Source organism: Falco punctatus (genome assembly GCF_963210335.1).
Source record: "Falco punctatus genome assembly, chromosome: 14".
In the NCBI taxonomy this organism is placed as follows: Eukaryota; Metazoa; Chordata; class Aves; order Falconiformes; family Falconidae; genus Falco; species Falco punctatus.
Genome location: NC_137594.1, coordinates 15,365,151 through 15,387,456, shown reverse-complemented (window position 1 = coordinate 15,387,456; position 22,306 = coordinate 15,365,151). Strand labels below are relative to the sequence as shown.

The 22,306-nt window shown below is 35.9% G+C and overlaps 1 protein-coding gene across 6 annotated transcripts in view; it reads right to left on the bottom strand.

The window, feature by feature from the left end:
- Positions 1–12,258: 12,258 nt before the first annotated feature.
- The window catches only part of PHKB (phosphorylase kinase regulatory subunit beta), an 89,054-nt gene continuing 79,006 nt past the window's right edge, over positions 12,259–22,306 (bottom strand). For all 6 annotated transcript variants that reach the window (XM_080410814.1, XM_080410813.1, XM_080410816.1 and 3 more), the window contains one exon: positions 12,259–22,185. In XM_080410814.1, the coding sequence (XP_080266940.1) occupies positions 22,048–22,185 (138 nt within the window). In that variant the 3' untranslated portion in view covers positions 12,259–22,047. The remainder of the gene's footprint in view (positions 22,186–22,306) is intronic.

The following is a 22,306-nucleotide window of genomic DNA, read 5'->3' as shown; positions in this document are numbered from 1 at the left end:
GGAACAGCTTTTTCAGATGGCATACCTGAGGATGTCTACCAGCAAGTAATTCCCAAAAATTTGCTCTTATAGTTACCTTTACCATCTTATTATTTGACCTTTTAACTCTTGTTAGTTTAGAATTTAAAAAACCCCAATACCAACAAGAATCTTTATTTTGCATTTAGATAATTCTCCTAACCTACCTTTTTAATGCTACAATTTCATTTTCATCCCAAAGTGGTTTTACACTAATAAATACACCCATAGAAACAACTTAGTTGCTCATTTTACTGTTTGGCCTTTATTATTTCGGTGGAGTTTTTTGTTTCTGCATACATCCCATTAGCCATTCAGTCTATGGCATGTTAAGTACCACATTTCCTAGTTTTTGTTCAATAAAGATTTTTGAACTGTCAGTGTTTTAATGTAATCTTATCATGTTGTTGTGTCTTTGTGTTTTCAATTCTAAGTCTATGGAGGCACTTAAATGGCTTTTTTTAACAAAATCACTTCTGTAGGTATTGAACATAACTTAGAAAAACAATATTAAGGTTTAATGTAGGCTATGCCTTTTCACTGCAGTTACTTATCAACTGAGGGGATCCTAAAGCTGATACAAAGTGTACTAAATTCATTGTCAGCCTGAGAAATACTCATTTGGTGCAGCTGGTTTTCTAATCAGTGCTGGGTCCTATCATGTGCATTACCTGACTTGGTATATCCTACAAGTAGCATTGCACAATTTTCCTGTGCTTCTGGATGACATTTTCAGGAGTTTGCCTTTGGAGGGAGGGTATGAACCTGTAACTCAAAGACACCTGCTTTTTCTTGCCTGTCTCTTTGAACATTTAATTGATCCCTCTGATTGTCCTTTATGTGGAATTCTTTCCTGGAGGTATAGACACCAGTCTCCTTTCAAAGTTAATTTTACTCTTACTGAGACACACAGACCAACTAGTTTGGGACACGAAGCAGCTCTGTGATGTCATAATTAGTCTCAGAAGGAAGGCAGAAGTGCAACTGCAAGGAAAAGTGTTCCCAGACTACATTGTGTTTAAAGCTCTGCATTAGCTGGATGTCTTGGGCCATATTGCAAAAATGGCACTTCCATTAGTTTTTAGAATAAGCAGGAATGTGTATATATCTGTGCAGAGCAGTCATGGTAGCTCCCTTTTCCTACCTTTACTCTTTCCTTGAGTGCTAGACACTTTGGCCAGTTGGGACTTCTGTTGTACATTGTGTCACAATAACATGACACTTTTTGTAAAGACATCTCAGTGTAAGCCAAGTACGTCTGTTTGTAGTGTGAAACAAATTGTCTTGGTAGTAGCAGATACTGCAAACTGCAGATCACAAGAATGGGTTGCTTCTGAAAATGCGTTCTTTCTATGTTTAAAAATTGTGACTTTTACAGTTGTGATTTAATATGTAGTATAACAGGTTCTACAGTTAGTGCCATTCTCAATCTCTGAGGTATAAGGGGAAGAATTTACTGAAGGAGGCTTCAGTACTAAATAGACTCAAACTCCTTAAGAATCTTGGATCAGGAAAATCTTTTCAGGATAATTACACCTCATCTTCTCTCATATATGTATTTAATGTCATCTTCATAAAACACTAGTCACCAAAGTTGCAGAGCAGCTTTGGTGTAAGGGTTTGCCTCTGATACTGGAAATAAAACAATAAAATAAAAAAAGAATGTTAATCCCTTACTAGTTACCCTAAAATTGTGCTCATTATTAGGGAATGACCAAATTAATGAGTGAATAATCTGTAAAAGAGAAAATGCAAACCTCCAAGGGTAGCTGGAGTATTTTCAGATATAAAATATGTCAAATTTGAGGCTGAGGATAGATTTGTTGTTCTGCAGAGTATATTTCACTTGAACAGGAAATGTTGTGATTGCTCAGTTTAGGAAATAAAAGGGTAAATATTATGTCCTGGAGAGGCCAGTTGTGTTTGGGGAAGAGGTCTGCCTTCTGCTGACCATTGACTGTATGAATGAAGAAGAAATTACTGTGGCTTTCTAGTTTGTTTTGATGGAATCTTGCTTGCTTACCTTGAAGAACTTTCTGAGCGTTCTACCTTATAATACACTAGGGAAACATTAGCTGTTTTATGAATTTTCTAGATGCCTAAACAGAGGCACAGAGAAGGCAAGTTTTATAGAAGAGCACAGTTTTATAGAATTATTTGGAAAGGTGGCTGTAGTACCTAAATAACTGAAATTCATATTGTGCGGTTTGCCTAAAAACCGGTCCTGCAGCCTGAAAAACATGCACAAATGCTTCAGTAGAGCTGTTATGTGTACATGATAAAAGGTAGAGGCCTAATTAACCCTGTGCACACATACATATATGTACAGATATATATAGATATACACACATGTATAGATCACAGCACAGGGTGATTAACTGAAGACTGAAGCGGAGGATGTGCTTTTGCAATTTATGCATTAGAATACTAACATGTTCAGCTGTTAACATTTTCCTGTTTCTGCAGGTTCTGTGAGGTGTTTTATAGAAATTGTACACTGACTTGGCTCTTATGTTTAAATGAGAACTAGGAATTGGAGAAGGACTTTGAAATGTTTGGGTTAAGATGTAGATTAATTAACTTGCTTGTTTAATTTGAAAGGCTTTTATTTTGCTATGTCTTACAAATAACTATATGAAAATGGGATGCCGTGCAATGAATCTGAAAGACTTGTCAGGTTATCTTTTGTGTAACGTATGTGATCTCATAATGGAGGTTAAACTTGACCTCTTTTTCACTCATGACTTAGAATTTTTAGTCTTAAACCAGTTTGTACTTTATATGGAAATGACATAACAGCTAATACAACTCATAGAAGGTATTAAAACAATTCTTGCCTGTTTAGGCACTGAAAAAAACCCCAGATGCAATGCATGCTACCAAGCTAGTTATTTTGGAAATAGAGGAAACCATTTTTACATTGTCTTGGAGAAGACTGTGTTCACATGCAACGTGTTTTGTGAAAAAAATGCAATTGCTACTTAGCTTTCCTTTTCTTCCTATAACTTTATATGGCACGCAATAGGAAAAAGCACTCTGAAAGGAGTAGTAAGCAAGCACATTTTTCATGACTTGAAGCTTTGAATCCCCCATTTATCTAACTGATGTAGCCTGGATATTTACTGCTATAGCATGCCACAATAGATAAATTATCCTCATGTGCTTCTAGGTATCCCCAGCAATCTATAATAGTAAGCTTTATAGTGGCAGCAGGTTAGTAACATAGTGTGCGGCAGGATTATATAGGGAAAGGTATCTGGGTTACAGAAATAAATTTTGCTTCCCCAGAATAGCTTGATGCTATTTCAGTCTTTAAATCATTTAACTTAAATAGTTCCTGTCTTGAATTGTTGACAGTTTCAACATCAATGTCTTGGTTTTTTAAACCTTGCCATGCAGACTTCTGATGAATATGTGTGTGTGTGTGTATATATATATATATATATATCTATATCTCCCTCTGGCTAGGTAGTTAGACACTAGAAAACGAGCAGTAAGCTGTAAGGAAAGCCTTGAAAATTATGTAGTTCTGTTATTAGACTAATTTTTGTATTGCATTATATAGATAGCATAGCTCTCTCCCCCTTGGTAAAAAGAAAGGGAGGGATGTATATTCTCCTGGTTAAACTGCATGGACAGGAAAAGAAAATACAGCTGTGCTAATGAAACTGTCATTATCCATTGGGTTGGGTTTTTTTTTTTTTTCAGTTTCCCATAGCCCTCTATGCCTGTTCTTTTTTGCTGGTGCTTGCTGACTCTTATTAACTGTGAACATAGGAAAAGCCATTTTGGAGGGGAATCTGAACAGCTCTTATTCTCTAAAAGCAAATTATGTTTGAACCATTTTAGCATTACAGAATTAAGTTTTCATGTTTCCCTCTTTCCTTCCTAATGATTATATTTTATGTACAAGTTCTTCTATATTTATTTTTGTGGCTTCCTTTAAAATGTGGAGCAGGGGGATTGTTTTGGGTGGGTTTTTTTCATGGAAGTTGTTCCGATTTTGGATAGGCTGCTGGTCATCCCTAGTAGAAAGGATTGGTGCAGTTGGACAGCACAGATCTTGGGTGGACACCTTTATGGAACAGGATGGCATCCCCAGCTAGCACAAGGACCAGCTTTGCAATATTAAATACCAAGAGAAATTAATTGTAACTTGAGTTTTGAGAAAAGGAAGAAAAAAAAATAGTTTGAAGTGTAGCTGCTGTCTAGCTACCTTTCTAGTGCTAAGACCCAGTGGAAAAGTAACCTAGATACAGGATCTTTTTAGTTACTCGGTTTTCCTACTCTTCCCATGGTGGGTTATGTGCTCTGGAGATAGGTATGTGGAGGTCGGGGAACAGGCAGTGAACTGTACCAATGCTGCTTCTAAACAACTAGAAAAGCTTGTTTTGCATCAGTATTCAGTTACTTTTTATGATACCTGGGTATAGCATAATTTACAAATCTGTCTCTTAATACCAGGCATTCAGTCTTTAAATATGCATGCTGTGCTGATCACTTAACTCAGTTCTGCCAGTCAGTCTACTGTGTGCTCTTTAGCGTGGTGTGTGTGTTGCCTGTTTGCTCATCAAAGCAACAAGAGGGTGTTCTGTGGAATTCTTACGAAGTGTCTGAGGATAGAACATGCAGGGAAGGGCTATGAGTTGAAGTGTTCATAGCCTTTCAGTTGAGAAAATCAGAGAAATCTGAAACCACCAGGGTAAAAAAAATTATTTAATGTAGTAAGAACAAAATTTAATTAAGATTTCAAGATTCACGATATATTACACCTTTCATTTAAAGGTTCATTAGAACCTTGGTTTTGGCTGGTTACTGAATATAGGCTTTGAATTTCTGAGCTTAAAACTTCTTTAAGATTTGAAAGAATTAGTAACACCCTTATCATAAAGGATCTTAGCTCTTCTCAGAGAAGTAATAATATCAAATCCATAAGAGGAAGTTATTTGTGGTTCAAAATAAATTATAGAAGAAATTAGCACAGAAATCTCCCCTGACAAATCTTGCAGCATTTATTTAATCTCTGTGAAAATAGTGTCTGATGAGAAAGGAATCCAGATTTCCCTTCCTTGTATTTAGTCATGTTTTCCTGCCTCTCTGAGAAGGTTGAACTATATAGTTTGTTGCTTTGTCAGAAACAGGAGGGGTTAGATTAGCTTACACAATGATATAGAAAGCACAATGAGATGTTTAAAATGAGACTTCCTAGTATGCATGAAAACAAGTAAAACTAACAAAGCTTGTAATAAAGTCTATCTTGATTACCCAAGAGTATTCCTTTTTTGCCATTTTCATTCAGCCTTGTCTCTAAAAGTTACCTGCTTTGAGCCATTCTTGCTTATTCCTGTCACTTGCTTTAGTGTATTAAGTATTTACAATGAGTCATGTAGTGACAAGATTTATAAAGTTTGTTCCCTATGCTTCTGCTAAAGGCAATGCATAATGTCTTACCCTCACCCCATCCTACTTTTTTTTTTTTTTTTTTATGCCAGTATTCTTTGTTTACTAAAGTGTTCTAGCTTGATTCAGAATTTGTGTCTCGGAGTGTTGTATTTTGAGATCACCACAAACAAGCAAAGTTGGATATATTTGCAAAGCACCTTTTGTAGTTGTCCTAAAAGCAAATATATTTTCTCTGTTGTTTTTGTGGTTGTGCTGGTTTTGGGTTTTTGATTGCTGCAAAGAAGGCTAGCTTCTTTCTAAATTTTGTTGGTGTTGCAAAACAAACTATGCAACTGGAAAACATTTTTCCTGTAAATATTCATAATCTTTCCTCCTGCTTGTAGTCTTTCCTGTTGAAAAGGTAAAATGTTGGATTTAATTTCTTCTCTTTTATAATGCTTGTTTTAGCGATCTTGTAACTGTGGGTGGGCTTTCAACAAAATAATTTCAATATTTCTAACACGTTGGTTGTCACCAGGATTTTTGTGAAAGAGGGTGCTTTAAAATAATACTCATTTCAAAATTTCAGCTGCTGATCTAATGGTTGTATCCATGGAAACTGGAGGGGTAATGCCAGACAGCTGCAGAGCTGTTAGAATTTTCTAAAATTTTATCTAGGTTTGTCAGTACAACACTTCACAGGTTATTTCCCAGTCTGCAGGCTTGGATATTTGAGATTTTCTGTAAGATTATATAAAACACATACATCTTTTGAAGTAATTTTGTTTCATCTCTCCGTAGGCTGTTATTTAAAAAGCCACACATTTGAGCCAACAGCCTCAAACACATAATTCTATAACCTTTTTAATAGCTAGAAAGAACAAGGTGGAGAGAAGTGACTTGCACCACAGAAGTCAGCGGTACCCCCAGTAAAAAAAAAATAATAATTGGGTAACGCTCAAGGAATTGTTCCCTGTTATTCACACAGAAGGTTTTGGAAAATTTAGCATTGATATAACAGAGTAGCATCAAGGAGTTGAACAGAATATATTTGAAAGTTCTGTGCAAAAATGTCACTTGCCGTCATGGTGACAGAGTGCATTTTTAATGAAGTTAGTTTAGTAGTACTGTAGTAAAGCTCATGTATTGATTGTAACTTCCTGCCAGTTTTCTAACATAAATATGTAAAACATGACATTTTAAAATATTATCATGAACAGTCTGTAGTGGACTTCTGCATTAAATAGCAGTTCTTCTGCGAAGGTCTGGATCCTGCTAGTACTTCATGAATAAAGCCATGCCTGTACTGAGTAGCCCCAATTAAGTCTGTTATCGGTCCTACATGAACCATGTGCATCAGGGCTCCTGTTAAGGAAAGATCTTAAATAGAGCTCTCTCTACTCATTAACAGCAATTTTTTTCTATTCCAGAAGTATGTGGGTTCTGAGAGCCAAACTTTGTAAGGTTCCTATCACTTTTTATCTGAGTCTTTGATTTCTGAAATCAACAGTAGTTTTCATCAAAAGTTTTGAATATTGAAGTGTGTTGTGTCTTGAAATTTTACATTGAACGTGATTTGTCAGTGAGATAGTATGAAGAGGCTTTATCTGCAAGGCTGTTTCCCAGCAATCTAAAATTGATTAAAATTCTTCTGGTAAGAAGCTCTGAATAGAAGAATCTTACTGCCTTAATAGATCCCTGACTGAGATGCAAATGAAATGTATCACACCTTGCCAGTGAAATGAACACAGGAATTGTTTTTCTAAAATTGCAGTAGAATTTGAAGCACCGATTCTGTAGTTATGAAAGTCTTATATGCATAGGATACAAATAACTTCCTATACAATAAGTGTGGCAGTTATGAACAACAAATGAAATAATACCCAAGTCCTGCAGTGGCATCTTTGTAGATGTGGGGTTTTTTTGCTTCCCTGTCTTCCACTGAACCCATCTTCAGTGGAGCCCTTTGCACTGGTGGCAATATCCTCTGTGAAAGCTCTTTTCAGAAGGCTGGAGATGGAGTTCTGGCTTTTGGTTAAAGCCTACAGCAGGGTTTGCAGCCTACATATATTCTGTAAGCTTCACCTGTGGTTTATCTACAGTCTAACTTGCTTATGAGTGCAGTGAAAAGTGAAAGATTTCTTAGATTATGCCAAAGAGATATTTTTATTTCATGGAGATGCCATTCCACCTTCTGCAAGATCATCATCACATACTGTAGAGCATTAATGCTGAAACTAGCAGAAGCTTAGAAATAAAAGTAGACATGCAGTGAATATATTGTTTTCAAAATAGACTAAATATATCTTCTGAATTAATATTAAAAGGTTAAATTATAGTTTGTATGGCTTTTGTGAGCTTTGAAATAAAAATTGACACAACTTGGCACTAGAGGAAGTTCTTTAAAATCTGATTCGTTTGATGTTAATGTTAATTGTAACTATTAGTGATGGTTATGGTGTGTTTTTTTGCATTTGTATTTTATTTCTTAAATAGTCAAATGGGGGACGTATGTCCTGCTTTGTTAGGCTTTTTTCCTTTTGCATTGGTCAACTGAATTTAAAGGTTTTACGTTGAGACACCTTCTAAAACTAACGTGGGCATACCATATGCCTCAAGATAGCAGTCTCTTCAGGCTGTCTGATTTTTGCAACAAGCCCTGCATAGCCTTTCTCTGTCCTTGCACAGACCCTGCTCAGATGTCAGACAGCACGTTACATGAGAGTATGTGACACAAAACCAGTAGGTCTCTCTTGAACATCAGGGTTTGGTGGAGAAGCCTTCGCAAGATGAATGTACAAGTCATCGTGGCCTATACTTAGTAAAAGCTAGCCACTGCTGTAACTTTTGCTAGCCTTGGACTTTCTTTTCATCCAGGAGGTAGAATCAGTCCATGATCCCTAGATAAATCGTAACAATGAAGACTTATTCAGGCTAGCTACATCTTGCATTCTCCAGCCTATCCTGCTACACTGTACCAGAATGCAAAGGTGCAGTCTAAGTGTAAAAAATGGAATCAGTGAGCAAGTCTAATGCAGACTACATGGGATTTTGTATGTCTGTAATGTCAAGTTGGGACGATTTGGTGAAATAATACAGTTTAATGAAGATACAGTTTTGAGGGTTGGCCAGACAAAGGCTTGTGCCAGCTCAGCTGAGAATTACTTTGGTCGTGGAACAGGGTTGCCACTAATATGAGATGCAGACATTTAGGTAGTGTTTGTGCCTGTTCCTGTAGGAAGCCAAATATTTTGATATCAAACTTCAGTATTTGCATGTAAAAATGAGCTCGCAAATTCTATACATATCAAAAATTGATGTATGCATAAACCCGAAATATCTAAAATCAGCTTAAGGGCATGCAGGAATGCAGACCAGGTGTTTTCTGGTTTTTTTCAGTGAATTAAATCTAAGTCTTTTGAAGCTGCTTTTCAGTCTCTTTATATTGATTTCAATCACTAAGTGATTATTTAGTTGCCAGTTAAGGCATAGATGATTTTATTTCAAAGCAGTGTCAACAAAAACCTTAAATTGATATGAAAGGAAGGACCAGCATTGTCTGTACAACAGTGAAGTTAAGTAACAAATTCTTTATTTGTCCTGTCCTCCATCTTTATCTCTTATGTAACATATTAGCATCTTGCACCCTTGCATTACAAGAAACTGCAAAATATCTGTTAAAGCTGTAATGTCTATTATTGAGGCTTGGTTCAGAACTGTATTCCAGTCTGACAGTCTGTTAAGATGCAAAGTAAATAATAGAGACAGCTGACATCCCATATATAATTTACCTATGCTTTATGCATTTTTGGTAGGTTATATTAAAATGAATAAACTGCTGCTGTCTTTTAAGGTTTATCCATTTCTATATGCAGCTTGCACTGTTAGGGCAGTGACACTGCACTTTGCATGAGAGGCAATGGGTCAATTTACTGCATAACACCTAATCCAGCTGTCTCTTAACTTCTATTATATTCAGTAATGTATAGTTATTTTTCCATGACAAGTAAAGCATTCAGAAATAAAAGCATTTAAAGCAAATGAGAGTCCAATACAGGAGTTGGAATTATAATCAGGTAAATAATTTTTAGTTAACTTAGGCAATGCGATGTTTAATATAAAGGCTTGAAGATACAAAATGAGTTCTCACAAGCATACTATTAAACTTATCTAAACTAATGAATACTCTGGTACTGGGGGGCAGATAGTGATAAGGAGGAAAAAAGTATCCAGGAGCAGTAAATTCATTCTGTCGCTTGAGGCTTGACCCAAAGCTCAAGTGAGTCATGGAACTGATATAGAGGCTGACAGGAATTAATCTGAAAACCTACATAGTGAAGAAAGCTTCATTTTACAGAAGTTGGCGAGCTTTCTCTCTTGGCCAATATCATCAAAAGACAGGATGATCGACATGACAAATTCTGTGTAATAAGAGAGTTTCAGAAACAATAGAGAAATGAGATCGAAATGCTATTACATGTTTTCATCTTCTGATATCTCATCAATATTTTTTTAAATATCAGTTTTCTGGAAAAAATAACTGTCAAAGCTAAGGTCTCACAATGTATTTGCATTTTTGAAAAAAATATTAATAAATATTTCCAATAATGTTTCTTTATATGTGGCATGGAAAACTTACATAGAAAATATAAATTAGGAGGGATTTTAGCCTCCCTAGCATGTTAGTTAAACAGATGTCTTCCTACTCATTGACAAGAGTTACAGTAACCTACCAGGTTGTGGAGCAGGTCTCTTGCATCTTTTCTCTTAAAACAACTGTGCTTTGAGAAGAGAGATTATTTATTACAGCTAGAAATACAACTACTTTTAGTAGGTGCTGTGGGTTTAGTTACTTGTCAGTTGCTTCTCGTGGGGAGAGAAAAAAGTTAGCCATCCATCAGCTTATTTCCCTCAGACATCAAAAAATCAGATTGCCAAATGAGACTTGCCATTTTCCTATAACTTTGAAGGATTCTTGTGACTACAATAACTTCTCCTTTCCAGCATCATATCAATGATTTGTTTACAGTCTTTTGGGGGTATTTTTGATGTTACTTCCTTGGCTGGAGTAAAATCAGACCTGGGAACAAGGCCATAATAAGGCTATTTAGTGGTAGCTTCTGCAGACTGCATATACAATAAAAGCTTACGAAGTATGCTCTGATTCTGCCATAAATCTTTTGGCCTTCAAACCAACAGGAAACATCAATGGGACACATTGCTGATGTTAAATCCCTTTTGGGGGTAGAAAGACAATATGGCACAGACAACGAGTACCATTCAGCATCTATGCAGATGCAGGTTCCTGTAGTTATTGCAACCACTAATCATAAATCACAACCAGTATTCATAAATTGTAGAATAGTGACATGCTCTAAGTGTTAAGCATGGTTGCTGTAGTGCAGGTTACAGCTGAGGGAGGGAAGGTGGCATCTGAAAAATTAATTGACACAAAAATCAGCTTTCTCCATTCTAACTTAGCATTTCTTTTATATATGTATATTTGTTCAATTTTGAGATTAGTGGTAAGTGTTTGAAAAACATGGTTTGGAACATAGGAGAATAAGATTGGCTACATTTACTCGAGTTTCTCACATACTGATAAGAATTTCCTATTTGGAAGAATTATCAGGGTTGTCTTTCTGATGATGGTCTAGGGTATTTGTGCTTGTTTTGAACTTGAGTGCTAACTATAGGGGGGAAAAAACCCACAAAATTTAGATTTTTCTCAAAAGTGTGTTGTATCGTGCTACATAAGGTTTGGATTTAAGAAATAACACAAACCAGGTCTTTCTTTTTGTTTTTTTTTTAGTTGCAGATAAATTGCTTACTATAGAATGAGCATGCTAGTCTTCAGTATTTTTGTCTGATGATGTTCTTCTGAACAAACACTTTTATGTGAATTTGAGGAAATAATTATCTGCCATCACGGGTTTAGCCAGGGACTGTAGTGACCACAAAGTTTGTTGCCAAAGCCCTATAGCTGTCTGCTGAGTGTAATCTGTGCTCTGTTTCTATTAGCTGTCATAGCAAGATATTTTTTTCTGAACTTATCTGGAGTGTTGATAATTTTTGGAGAAGGTATGTCATAGCTTGAAAGTAGAATGGGATATGGACTTCACTACTTTAGCAGTCTTCAGGGATCTTTTAAGACTTTTGGGTTTTGGTTTGGTTTTTTTTCATTGGTGTTTGTTTTTTTTTAGATCAGCTCCAAATTGATCTTTTTTCTGGTCTTCAGGCATGTTGGAGGAAAAATAATTATGAAAACAGCACTGAGAGTATCAGTCTCACTACTTACTAGAAGTGCTGTATAGGAGTGTTTAGGCTCTGAAATCGTGGAACTGAAGAGTAATGTCACTGTGAGTAAAATAATATGAAAGTAGTCCAAGAAAATATCCTTGTTAGTCTGTTTCGTAACTGAATGTTCATCTTGCATTAGTGTTAAGATGACATATAAAATACCATATACAGCATTGAAAAAAAAAAAAAGCTTTTATAAATACGCAGAAAATTACTGATTATCCACAATACCTAATGATGTCTCAAACAGAATGCCAGCAGCAGGAGACTACTGGAAAATAGAATGTGAAAGTAAGGGGTGGAAATCAGTGTGAATGTGTTTTTTTAGGTTCCAAGTGCACTTTGACACAAGGTATGCTATTTATTATAGGGGAACTTGTTTTTTCCAAGTGGCTTTCCGCTTTAAGTAGGAGCTTTCACACTTTTAAAAAGCAGTATGGTGGGATATGAGAAAGCACTTGACAGAGGAGAGGAGAATCTGGTGATCAAGGCTGGTATTGTCAGCAGAGCAAAGGTTTTATGAGATTTAAAAAAAAACCCAACCTATTTAAGTCTGTAAACTATAGATACTATTGAAGCAAGAAGTTTGCATTAGCTGTGATGGAAATGAGGCCATGTTTAGTCATCTGAGAGCATCTCACAGTGCCAGAAGTGCAGACCAACATCACAAAAAGTTAATGTGTAAAACTTGTTCTCCTAGTTAATTTTTTTTTTTTGTGATTTGTGTATTTTAGTATGTTCACTTTGTTCTTGTGGTCTTCGTGTTATATGAAGTACTATCTATGCCACTTTGACAGATTGCATGTTAATCCTTGTCCCACAGCGAATGTGAGGTAAATAAAAGTTCTGTAGTGTGTACTCTGGACCATAAAATATAAATGTGGTTATATACATATGCTTGACCTAGTTAAACTTCACGTGATAACCTTGATGAGTGCTAAACTTATTGGTGATTAATTCAGTGGTTTACAGACCTGGTATCCTGGATCATGGAACCACAAGTTGAAAGCACCAGAAAACATGGAACAGGAAAATTAGGAATATTGAGGCCAGAAAGGAGGATATGTAAAGACAAGGATTTTAGCTTGTTGCAGAATGATACTACACTATAGATACTACACTAATAACTCTTTTCTGTCCCATTTATCATGTGTTTGGTTATTGCTTTTGTCTTTGTTCAGGTATGAAGTCTTTCTCATAGATTTCAAATGGTGTCAAGGAACAGAATTTGCCACTACCATCTCTCTGATTCCAAAGGGAAAAAAACCCCCAACAACCAGCTTTATATGTTATATGTAATCTAACAGTTTGAGTGCCCTAGAAATTCAGTATAGTCATCAGAGAGGTAATGGAGATTACAGCCCTATAAATGCATTATTTTTTTTCTGCATTGTAATGCAATGACATCACTTAGTTTAGACCTCTAAATATTTGAAGCTGGAATTCTGTGTGTTGTATTGAGCTGATTCTCTTTGGAGTTAACATATAAATGTTAAATATATTTGCTTCTGAATACAACAAAAAAATGCTTCAGGATTAATAGTCACTGATTATTGTACATGCTATACATGCCTGTAAGTTGTATGCTTACTCATTTGTGTAGAGATACTCACGTTCTTTCTTTGTGTTTATGCATTCCCAACTTAAATGCCAAATGGAGTCAGGAAACTTTTGTGCAAGCAAAAATGTACTTCTCTAGGAATTACTACATTAAATCTATCTAAAGACATATTTTGCATTTTCATATCATCTTTACTTTTTCATAGGCAGACTTCCACTTAAGTATAGTTTTAAAATTCTTTGAATGATCAATTTTGGTTTTAGGTATTGACATTTGTTTTGCATGATAAAAAGGTTGTCACTTACATCTTGTTCTCCCCTAAATTTACCTTTCCCTCCCCTCCTTTTTTTTTTCTCTGCATCGTAATGAAAGGCTTCATATTTTAAGAACATTTGCCTTTTTAAAATTAATTGACAAGGTAAGTTGAAATTCTTAATCTAATTCCTAGGGAATTTGGCAAGGCAGCAGTAACACCACATTATAAACTGTATACAGGTGATGTTAATAGCTGCTCATTTGATTTAGAGTAGTGTGCTATCCAATTGCTCCAGGGGAATTTTTTATAATAGTCAATTGTGTCCATAATTATGATGGCTCTGCCTCTTGTCTGCCTGTGGAATGAAAAAAATGAATCCAATAATGTAAAATACCTGTAAACACTGAAACTACTCAGCTGAAGTTTTGCTGCAAAGCAAACTTTGATACAGGAGAACATGGAAAATACCAAAATTGGTTCCTTGAAAATAGTGTTAGTTCCTCTGACTCTTATTTCAATGCATTATATAAAAGTGATAAAATTTGAATGATTCCCATGAATGGCATTGGACTCATTTCAAACCCGTATAGTTCCCCTGGTATGTGACTTTGGAAGTATACCTAGTATACTCTAATTTTTATGTGCAGGAGGCACATGGGTTTGAAGATGGTTTTCAGTAATAGCAAGCCCAATGCTAAGTAGAAGATTATTATGATCATTTAATACTAGCCTTCCCTTCCAAAAGAAACACCAAAAAAGCAAAAATAACACATTCACTCTACTAATTTTAATTTTTGTCATTCCCATTTCTGAGCATTTGCTTAGTTTCTCATTGATACAGAAATGTCTAGTGTATGTATTCTAAGGGCATTGTGGAGTAGAGGGATAAGCAAAACCATTGGTTGTGTTGACATTGCCAGTGTTGGGGAATAAGTAGTATAAGCCAAATGAAATGATGTACAACATCAAACAGACCAATAAACATCATCAAATTAAAATGGATTTGTAAAAATAAAATAAGTCCTTAATTGTATACAGTTTAGACTGCTTATACAAGTAGAGCTATATTATCACAATGACTATATATTAATACAATGTGACCTACAGATAAGAAAGCATTACGGAAGTAATTAAGTCACAGAAGAGATGAGTACTTGCCTTGGGGAAAATTTAGGTAATTTAGTGCCTTCACATGCCAACCATATTTCTAATCTTTCACCAAGTGTATTAAGTTTTACAAGGAGAGTTGAGCTAAGAGAAGCTTTAACAACTACTTGTTATGTGTTTTTAACACTTAATAAACAAATAATGCATAATCCATCTTCTTGAATTACCACTGTGATGCTGAAATTAAGAATTTATTAATCCAAACTCATTTATTGTAGAGCATTCACAGGTAGAATTGAAGGTTTGTCTCTCATCCTTTTGAAACATGTTGATTTTTAGAATAGTTTTGTAACAGCTGCGGTTTCATTAGTTTTGTGATGAGATCTTTGAGATGAAAATCACTGGTTTTAGTAAATCCCCTATTTTGTCTGTCTCTGGAATACAAAGGACCAATTGTTCTGTTAGTGATTCACTGACATTTTGCCAGGAAACCTTCATTCTCTCTGCCCAGTGTGAATCCTCATTACTGACGTTTTGCATAGCTTTCATTAGATTGGTTAAGTTTAATGTTGTTCATGGACATGGCTCGGGGAATCTGAGTAAAGCCACAGAACTTGTACTGTGCTATAATCGATTTCAGCAGAAGCTACAGTACTGATAGGAAAAGGAACAGCCATTAAGGCTGAAGTCTTTTTATAAAATAAAACCCCTTAAATTTAGTAAGCTTAAAAAAAAAAAGAAGAAAAAAAAAAAAAAGACAAAAGACCATGGCCATTTGTTCCTAGAAGCACACTAGTCATTTGTCATAACAGTATTAAGATAACGAGACAGGTCTATATTATCTTCCAGACTCCAACACTAGAAGATTTTTATGGTGTGTTTGAGATGTTGCTGCTACGCATTTGGGCCTCTGTCAGCCAAAGACCTCCAGTGCAGTTCTGCAGGCTGGTAACAGTAGTGGGAGCACAAATGATGACGTGGGCCTGTCCATTGATATTTTTACCATCGTATCTTCTAGATGTGTTCTGAGACAGTAAGGCCAGGAAGCAGCTCTTAAAAGCGATTTTCCTGTGCCTGGTGCTTGCAAGATTATAGTAATCACACTGAGACACATGACAACGTACCTTTCTTGTGTTCCTTTGCCTGGCTTTCTCTATCCTTCTCTTTTCTCTTGTTTATAACTTGGATCTTACATACCCTTTGAGATGGTGGAATCACCAAAAGTAAGATAAAACACAGCAAGTACATTTCACTTGTATTTAAACCCCCTGAGGTCCCTAGCACTGAGAAGAAAACGTAATGAGGAAAGACATTTGTTCACAAAGAAAAGCTTTTTGGATTGGTTAGTGAAGTAAATCTTGAGACATTGCATGAAGACCTTCAGGATCTTTTTTTTGTGCATTGTTAAAAGACAGTTTAGTTTCTTCTTACTTGCTTGCTTTTATGTCCTAGATGGCAATGTTAGGTACCTTCAAAATATGTGAGAATCTTTGTTAACATTTTCTTTCTAGTTTATTTTTATTACTTATCACATAGCAGATGCAGGTAAACACTGTAGGTTAAGACAATATGCTAAAATCTTCTCTAAGCACATTGTTAATGTTTCCTTTCTACGTTTTGCAGCATGATTTATCTTCAGGAAATGCAAGTTTGACTATATAGCATACTTACCTAAATACATACTACCTATCACTGGAACACAGAAAATTGTTGGGTTTGCTTGCCTGTGAGTCAGATTGCTCATCTCCTATCAGAGTCTGAAGTGCAGTCAGATGACTCATACATGAGCAATACCAGCAGTTTCAGGTTCTACTGGGTGGTTAACTGACAACCCTGTTGTAGAGAGCTCTCAGTGACATAGGAGCCTTCAGTAAGCAAACCAGGAGCTTGCATCCACCTTAGGCAATGAAGTAAAAAAATATACAGTTCAATATATAGTTCCATTCCAGATCAAAGAGTGATTAGATTATGTTTTAGTTTCTGGAACATAACCCAGAGTGGACACACACGCATTATTCTTCAGTGATGTGGTAGAAAGGGGCCTTTGGGAGTGTTTTTATCAATAATTTTCTTGGGAGTTGTTGCTTGGTAAGTTACATGTTTCCTACCTGCATGGAATGATATGCAAGTTTTAGGTCTGTGGTCTTGTACAGATGTAAAACAATATGATGTCCTCTCCATATAAGCACTTACTCCTGACTGGATTTCTTGCAATGCAAGTGGATTTCTTGATGTGCCTAGACATAAAGTCTCCAAGCCTTTTTCTTTATATTTCATTGTTTTCCTACGTGTGATGTCATCCTTTGTTCCCTCTGTTTGGCCTCAACTTCACAGCACTAGAAACACGAGCTAGTGGCACTCTGAAAGGGCTGTCTAAGCTTCATGCCACTGGCCCGTAGGGATCAGGCTTAGGTAAGCTCAGCCCTTACTATCTGCCACTAGCAGGAAACGTTATTCCAAATAGCATCCCTTCTGTCTTAGAGAGTTGTTATTTTATAAAACAAGAGACTTAATGGCTACTTCTTTTCAGATCAGGTCAAAAATTATCCTGTATGTATTTGGGTGAAGACATGGAAAGTTATTTTGTCCTTCTTCCCCTTCCCGTGTGAGAAGTATGCACTTCTACAGAATGCTTACATAAGGAACTCTTGCAAACATTTTATCAGAGTCTTTTTGATTCAGGAAAGACCCAACACAAGTTATTTCTTTAATATGCATTTTATCCGGTGTTTCTACACTTGGTTTTGTTCAGTTCTTGCTAATGTGCAAAAGGAAAAGCATGGTCAGGTCGAAATAATTTATAGTTCCTAATGTCAGAGTGCTACATAGGTAAATGAATACAACTTCTGTACTCCAATCCCACCAAATACCCACCCACAAAAACACAGCACCAAGGGGGAATCCTTTATATTCTCTAGTCAAGACCTCAGCTGTGTTTCCCTCTTAACTTCTCCCCATATTCACACACATAGCCCGTGACTGCTCTCCTATTTGTGAAAGGAGCAGAAGTAGGTATGAACAGTGTATGTAATCCAGCACATCTGTTCTGAGCTCTCAGCAGTGTTTCACAACACAGTGTTGTATTTTGTGTTTATGGCAGAGCATAGGCTGTCTTTCTTGTTTATTTTTCTCTTCCCATGTTGCAAGGCTTAGTTCATTAGTGTAAAGGACTGTCACACTTGTGGAGAATATGTTTGCTGTGGGTTTTGTGAATTATAATTATCTAAACATCCAGTCAAGCCATTTTGTCATTTTGTTGACTGATATTTGGGATGGGATATACAGGCTTCAGTGGAATTAATTGCACCTCTTGTATTTTCTGAATTTGTATTTTAGGTGTCTGTGCCTCACCACTCCCACTTCTTTCCGTACATTCATCTTTTCCCTCTTACAAACCAGCATACAAAGACTCTTGTAGGTATATGCTTTAACTGTAATGATTTTGTGTGTGTGTGTGTTCTGTTTTGTTAAATGTATGTTTTCCAGTGCTATTAGTACTGTATGTAGCTGAAAAGCACTTTTACAAAAGAACAGTTGTAAGTCTCAAATATGCTATTGGTCAAGCAGGTAGTCTTTCTTTAAAATTGTACATAAATACAACACTGATCATGAATGCTGACCATCTCTTGAGGATTTTTCATGCCATGAACTCAATGTATAAGGTTTAAGTAAGTATTTCAAATAGCTGTGAAAACAAGAAATGTGAGACCCAAATTACAAAAGCAGAATGTTAGCTATCTAATGGTATTGCCGCACTAATCCTAAGCTTGCTGTTATCAAATACACCATGTACTGACATATCTTGATGAAACATTCAGAAAAATGCCCCAATCATCAGTGTTTTGATAGCATCATGCTACATGGTCCAGGATTGATCCAACAAAAGCCCCTTTCCACTCAGGATCTTCTACTACATTTTCTACTGTGGTGGATTAGCGAGTAATGGAGAGGATTTCTCAGAGATTGATTTATTATTAATCTGGTTGTCAATTTCTTTTCTGTATCAGTTGCACAAACTGATACATAGGCAAAATAAAACTGAAAATTCATATGAGGGAAAGCAAAGCTAACGGCAAAAATGCCAAGAAAGTCACCTTTGAATTTCATCAACTTCTTACCTTCTGAATTCTCTCGTGACTAGAGCAGTTTGAAATGTCTGATGTACTGTGAACATGACACCTATTAACTGTCACAGTAATCCAGCGTGAAGACAATGGTATTGGCAAAATTGAAGGTGAATGAGTTTGGGGTTGGAGAGGGGCATGGGTTATGTGTATTTACATCAGGAGTTGCCACTACCAGTTGGTATTTCCCCTTTTTCTAACAGTAGAGGAAAATGGATTTTTTTCCCTGTGGTTTGCTTTAGATGAATTTATTTGATCTTACTCTCAAGAGTGTCTGATAAAGGAATCTGGAAAAAATGTTTTAAAACACCCTGCCTCTCTTCTATAGCTTCACAGTTAAACTGTTTCAGCTATTGTTTTCCCATCTTTTGAATGGATGCTACCTCCCCTCATAAGCAGTTTTTCAAGCCTTGGAGCACTGTGAAGGTGTATAGTAAGGGAACTGAATGGTATGAACCAATATTGAACCATTTGAACTTACTACTTTGATGGCTGGAGCAACTATATTGCCAGTAGCTCTTTCAAGTACACACAGGATTGCTGATTGTTGCACCTCTGGTTATTAAGCTGCAATCCCCAACGCATCTCTTCCCTATTCTCTTGAGGCAGAATATTTTTGAAGAAATCAGGATCAAGTTTGTTTAGTATTAACCACACGGTATTTGAGCTATGGATGTTTAATAACTATCTGGCTTACCATTTCTTTTGTCCTACCCTGTTTATTGTCACCAAGGTTTCCCTTTCCTCTGTGACTTCAAACATTTTATAATGCAGGAAAAATATGTACTTCGGCATAAATTTTAGGGTTTTTTTCCAATTATTTTTGTTATTTTTTAAAACTATAATTCAGTAGGCATGCTTTGTGAGAGCCATTTGCACCAAGCTCCTTTCTTGTCCCTGCTTCAGGAAGAGAAGAGAAAAATTAATGGTATTGTCCTTCCAGATGCAAGAACCTTTTCCAGGGAATGTGGACTCAACTGGATTTTGGTATCTTCATCTCCTAATCTGTGTACTTAACCTTATTTTGTAGGAGTTGAAAAATGGCCATCATCACAATTTCATAAACTGTGTCTTCAAGACTATAAACAGAAACAGTTTTAATGAATTTTCATTCCAAGTTTGTATAAGCAAAAGTGGTGACTGGGTTTTCATTCATTTGCAGTTACACAGTTCAGACCAAGATCAGCAAACTTGAAGCTTACTAGTTACTGGATGTACTACAGGCGTTAGAGCAGAAGAGAAGCAGTAAGAACAGGTAAGAGAGATAAAAACTGCAAAATTGCTATCCTGCAATTTGAAGAATTAATGTGCAGTTACATTTTACATCACAAGCAACTGCAAAATCAAACAGTGCTACTGTCCAGCAAAATGACAGTGCTTCTGAAGTAACCCATAGATCTTGTATTTAAGATTGTTTCTTTTCAATAGGACTTAGTTTGTAGACAAGTTAATGTTCTGTGTTTGTTCACAAGAGATGCATCAAATTTAAAGTTTTATTTTAATTTAATTCAATTTTTAAAAAAAACACACTAGATATAGACACGCTTGCTGCCTATGTAATCACTGATCCACAACCAGTTGTAGATCTGCAAGCAAACTTAAAAAATAAAAATAAAAGGCAAGTGAAATTCATTCTGGTTGATAACTGCTAAGGCAGTAACAAAGTAAAAAAAAAAAATGAGGATGTGTTGAATTGCAGTTTAAACTAGTGACTCATTCAGTATTTAGAACTGCTGCCAACTGAGTTTGCTGTTTAATTGTAGCCTTCTTGTTGGAGTTAGTGCAATGATGCAGCCCCTTTAGACAACACTCTGCTACTAACTATACTAACACAATACAATAATGTACCCAACAGTGAGTACCTAGTGTGTGCTTCTTCTGGATTTTCTTTCCCCGTCCCCTCTGCCACCTCTCCACTACTCTTTGAATGATAAATGTATTACAGCAAGGAAGAGCAGCAGGACCACTACTCTACTAGCTTAAAATTAACTTTTCCAATGTTACTCATTCTCCACATCATTTGACAAGAGATTTGTTAATGGTTTAGTGTCCTCCTTCAACAACAAATTCTTCTACCATTTTGATTTGAGAAGGATTGATTATGTGATTTCTGGGGAAGTTCTGCAAATCAGGAAAGTACTAACCACTGCCTGTACTCAAGATTCACTCCACTCATTTTAACTTAGTTTGCCATTAGTTTTGCCTTCTACCTGCCTTTCATATCAATATGGCAGCAGTTTATTGACAGTTGAATTGCAACTGGTCACTATTATCAGAATGTTTGAGGACCAGTTCTACAGCTTTAATACATTCTGTACTGTTAAAACAGGCACGTTGGAACCACCATAAATGGATCAGTACGAGCACATTAAAGGTTGCCGCTAAAGTCAACAGGGAACTTGGCATATAACTTAAAAGTATTTTTATTGACAGGTTTTTTTTTAACAAGCATTTTCTTTTCATTATTTCACCAAAATAAAGCATATAGCATACAGTGTTTTCACACGTCTAGGAGATAAGTAAGTCTATCTCAAATTATTTAATGTCTTGACAGCTTATGTAATGTTTTTTCTTCATTTATATTCATTTTAAATACAGTTTGTTTGCCCTTTTTTTTAAAACAAACTTTTATCTTGTAACCAAACCATTCCCTTGTTAACATACAGATGTTTAAACAACCATTGGGAAACTGTAGTGATATTTATTGCTAGAGATAAAACATTCCTCTATCAGGATAAAACCTGTATATCAAGTTATTAATAGGTAAATTAAAAAACCACACCCTAAATATGCTGTCGATTGAACGGTTACAGAAAAACTTTAAAGAACAACCGTTTACCCTTCACCTCCAATTTTTGTGTAGAGTAATAAGAAAATTATCAATTTTCTGTATTTCCACACTGATTGGTATGCATATTAATTATGATATTTTCTGAATTTCATTTAGAATTTACAGTAACTTGTTTGTAATTATAAATAAATAGAGGTATAAAGAGAAAATCTCATACTGCTTTTCTCTTGAAGCTACCAACTATGTTAAATGCATAATTTAGGATCATAAATACAATCCCATTCAACTTAAATATCACAGGACTAAATTCATGTGCTCAGTTTCATGCTGCATAGTTGAGAAAGGAAAAAAATTAGGTGGCACTTAGTATCTTTAATGGCACTTCTTTCAGCAAAGGATAGTATTTGTATTACTAGCCAGGGTTACTCTTCAAAACTATTTCAATAGATGCATGGAAAGTACATGGAACACTAAATAAAGCAACAATTCCTATGTTGTGTTTCAAGCTCTAGCTAATGGTACAGGGATCATCGTTGCTTAGTTTAATTTCCCCTTCCAGCAATAAAGTCATCACAGCCTTGCTCAAGTAGCTGCATGTTCCCTTTTTTCCAATTGGGTGAGTGTTGTAGAATGCAGTTATGTCACCCTGCAGGAGAGGGAAAAGATGTTTTCACTAGAGTTGATTATGTAAAGCAGCCAAACAAGAACAACATCACAAATATGCTAGAAATGCAAATGTGTTTTTCACACTGTAAAGCTATAGTATA